General features: G+C 46.9%; 1 protein-coding gene across 1 annotated transcript in view; it reads left to right on the plus strand.

The window, feature by feature from the left end:
- The first annotated feature begins 1,148 nt into the window (after positions 1 to 1,148).
- Positions 1,149 to 3,487, plus strand: part of LOC138372188 (ubiquitin carboxyl-terminal hydrolase 2-like) — a 33,893-nt gene continuing 31,554 nt past the window's right edge. Inside the window, exon 1 of the mRNA XM_069337504.1 lies at positions 1,149 to 1,158. Within this exon, the coding sequence (XP_069193605.1) occupies positions 1,149 to 1,158 (10 nt within the window). The remainder of the gene's footprint in view (positions 1,159 to 3,487) is intronic.

Genomic DNA, 3,487 nt, shown 5'->3' on the forward strand with positions numbered 1-3,487 from the left:
CAGTTGAGAGGCGGGCCGAAAGAGTAAAGCTCAACCCCCACAAACACAACTAGGTGAACACAACTAGGTGAATACAGGACACAATGGTAAACACCATTAAGAAGTGCTAATGGCCATATGACACCAAACTTAGATGCCATTAAGCAAAACATTAAGTAAAAAACGACTTTATAACTAAAGTTGATGTGTTTGAATTTGTGGTCCTTGAACGTTTACAGAGAATTGTAAACAACCAACTCAGGAACAGCTGGATGTTGACCAGACCACACACTAGAAGGTGAAGGGACGGACCGAAACGTCGTCGTCCCTTCACCTTCTAGTGTGTGGTCTGGTCAACATACTTCAGCCACGTTATTGTGACTCATCGCCTGCAATAGTTTGATGTCCTTGCTCTACGATAAGCTTTTATGACACACTAAATCGGCTTTACACTTCGATGTGTCACTTCGACCATTTTACAACTGCAGGACATTTCTCTTTCTTCAGGGAACTCCAGAGGTCAAATACTCTAGCCTCATTGCCTGGTACTGTAGTTAAGTCCTAAAATGGTTCTATGTTTTCCTCTGTTGGGATGTAGAGGCTACTGGCAGTTACCTCATGTGGGAGTCAAGGGTGAAAATAACTATCAGGGGGAAAAGGTCAAGCCATTACGACTATACAGCACTGGGAAGGGGTCAGGATAAGGATTTGGGATGGGACGGGGGGATGGAATGGTGCCCAACCACTTGTGGACGGTCGGGGATTGAACGCCGACCTGCACGAAGCGAGACCGTCGCTCTACCGACTAGCCTAAGCGGTTGGGCAAGAGTCTGGGGGTGAGGGAAGCAGCGATTTTAACCTATAATCTATAGTCCCCGCTGAAGTTGACCTCATTTAGAATGAAAACAGTTGTCTTTGAAAGACCAATATTCCTACTGTGTAACAATTCCTTTTCCTGGGGGTAATAAGTGATATTTCATAATTATTTATGTGTCCAAAGTGTATAAAATGGCCATTAATCCCTACATACTTTGCTTCTGTGGCTCCTGAAGGGTGATGAGTGTGTCTGGGAGATCATCAGAGACAAGATGATGACATTACTGATGAGTCTCCAAGACTGTTACCAACGACCCCGCTGCTACCTTGACCTGTGGGGACACCAGGGTACGATGCATCACGGTAATGCATTATCAATTCCTCTGAAAATTTTATATGTGGTGATCATGTCCCCTCTAACTCTTCTGTACACACTACCACAGGTGGGACTGGCCACAGGGGGACCAATTTCTCTCTGGGGAGGTCCAGGTCCAGTGGGGCGCCACAGTGGGTGCTCCCCAGGCGGGAGCTCGCGCCCCCCACCTCACAACAGATTAGAACTGATGAGACAACAAGTCACAGTTCTAGATAAGGAGGTCGGCGGCCGACTTTAACCACCTTCAAGCCGTCTGAGACACAGGTCACAGTCGTCTAAGACAGAGGGTCACAGTCGTCTAAGACAGAGGTCACAGTCGTCCTGAAACAGAGGTCAAAGCCAGTGTCTTCGAGGACACCACAGATAAAGATCCTCGAGTGCAAGGAGTTCCCACACTAAGTGGCCCATGATGTACAGGTTTCGTAAATTGATTCCATATGACTGTTGAATCTTGGTCCTATAAGCATCGCTCCTATAAGCGAGTAACGGTCAATACTGGACCGGAGTGAGTGGCACTCTCTGAGTGTGTTGGGGGGGGGGAGGGTTGAGTCTCTCTCTCTCTCTCTCTCTCTCTCTCTCTCTTCTCTCTCTCTCTCTCTCTCTCTCTCTCTCCTCTCTCTCTCTCTGTCTTCTCTGTCTCTCTCTCTCTCCTCTCTCCTCTCTCTCTCTCTCTCTCTCTCTCTCTCTCTGTCTTTCTCTGTCTCTCTGTCTCTCTGTCTCTCTGTCTCTCTCTCTCTCTCTCTCTCTCTCTCTCTCTCCTGGCCACAGGTATCGTAACAGATGTGTGAGGCAAAGTGTGGCCAGTATGAGGTGCTTGGGGCCCGTCCTCACTGGTTATGACGCCTCCTTTCTTCCTGTGCCTCACTCTCACCTCACTCTCACTTGTAACTCCTCTCTTCCGTCTCTCTCTCCCCTTTCTCCGTTCTTCTCCTCCTTTTTCCTGCTTGTGTCTTCTCCTTTCCATAGTGTTATGTCGTTATGTATTTAACCGAATGTAAAACTCCATTAAGTACCCAACCACTTGGGGTAGACGGTAGAGCGACGGTCTCCCTTCCTGCAGGTCGACGTTCAATCCCCGACCGTCCACAAGTGGTTGGGGAACCATTCCTTCCCTCCCCCGTCCCATCCCAAATCCTTATCCTGAACCCTTCCCAGTGCTATATAGTCGTATTGGCTTGGCGCTTTCCCCCCCCCCCCCTGATAGTTCCCAATCCCTTCACAAGAGGAATATTTCCTTTCCATATATAACGGCCCCATTTATGCCCTGATAACCACCCTCGTTATCAGGGGCATAAATGCCGACGTCCCATTAAAGGCCGACCCCGATCTGCCAAGGGCATTCCCTCTACAATTTCCATTAATCTGCTTCCATGGACATTGTAATTTATGGATATATATATATTATAATGCTCAGTTACCCTTGAGTAAATTGGTACAGTTCCTGAAACTTAGAAACTGTAGCATTGAGTTTAAAACCGAGAGTGATAAGTCTGGCGTTATAGGGCGTTATAGGGCGTTCGTGGGTCGCTTGAAGTAGAAACCGTGTCTAGCGTGATTGAGATCAGAATCCCTGGGAACTGTCCTGGCCCGTTGGCACCATTCTGGCTCACTTTGAGTGACTTTCTGACCTTCTTTCACAAGGATTTGTCAAAGAGTTTGCACTCTCTCTCTCTCTCTCTCCTCTCTCTCTCTCTCTCTCTCTCTCTCCTCCTTCCTTCTTTCCATCCTTTTGTTAGTTTATCTGTCTCTCTTTCTCTCTTGTCTTCGTTTTTAATACTTTAATCCGAGTGAAATTACATTCAACGAATTGGACTAAGCCATGAAAATCAGGCGCGGGTAAACGGCGGGAGTAAGTATAGAAACAGTGGGAAACACATGCGCAAATAATATATATAATATATATATATATATATATATAATATTATATATATATATATATAATATATATATATATAATTTATTTTATCTGGTTTCAGTGTTGGAGAAATGTTTTCACTGGTCTTGCCAAGCAGGTAGTCTTTATCCTGACAGGGAGCGGCTCCCCTTCGACTCCAGACCAGCCGAGGGAGAGTGTGACCCCGAGGAAGTCTGACCTTTGAACTAAATGAGGAAAGAATGAGGGGACGGAGGTAATCGCCGTTGAGGGGAGAGCTGAACCCAGACGGCCTGGCGACCATCTTCCTGATTGTACAGTGAGAGAGAGAGAGAGAGAGAGGAGAAGAGAGAGAGAGAGAGAGAGAGAGAGAGAGAGGAGAGAAGAGATGAGAGAGACGAGAGAGAGGAGCGAAGAGAGAGAGAGAGAGAGAGAGAGAGAGG

Source organism: Procambarus clarkii, chromosome 38 (assembly GCF_040958095.1).
Source record: "Procambarus clarkii isolate CNS0578487 chromosome 38, FALCON_Pclarkii_2.0, whole genome shotgun sequence".
Classification (NCBI taxonomy): domain Eukaryota; kingdom Metazoa; phylum Arthropoda; class Malacostraca; order Decapoda; family Cambaridae; genus Procambarus; species Procambarus clarkii.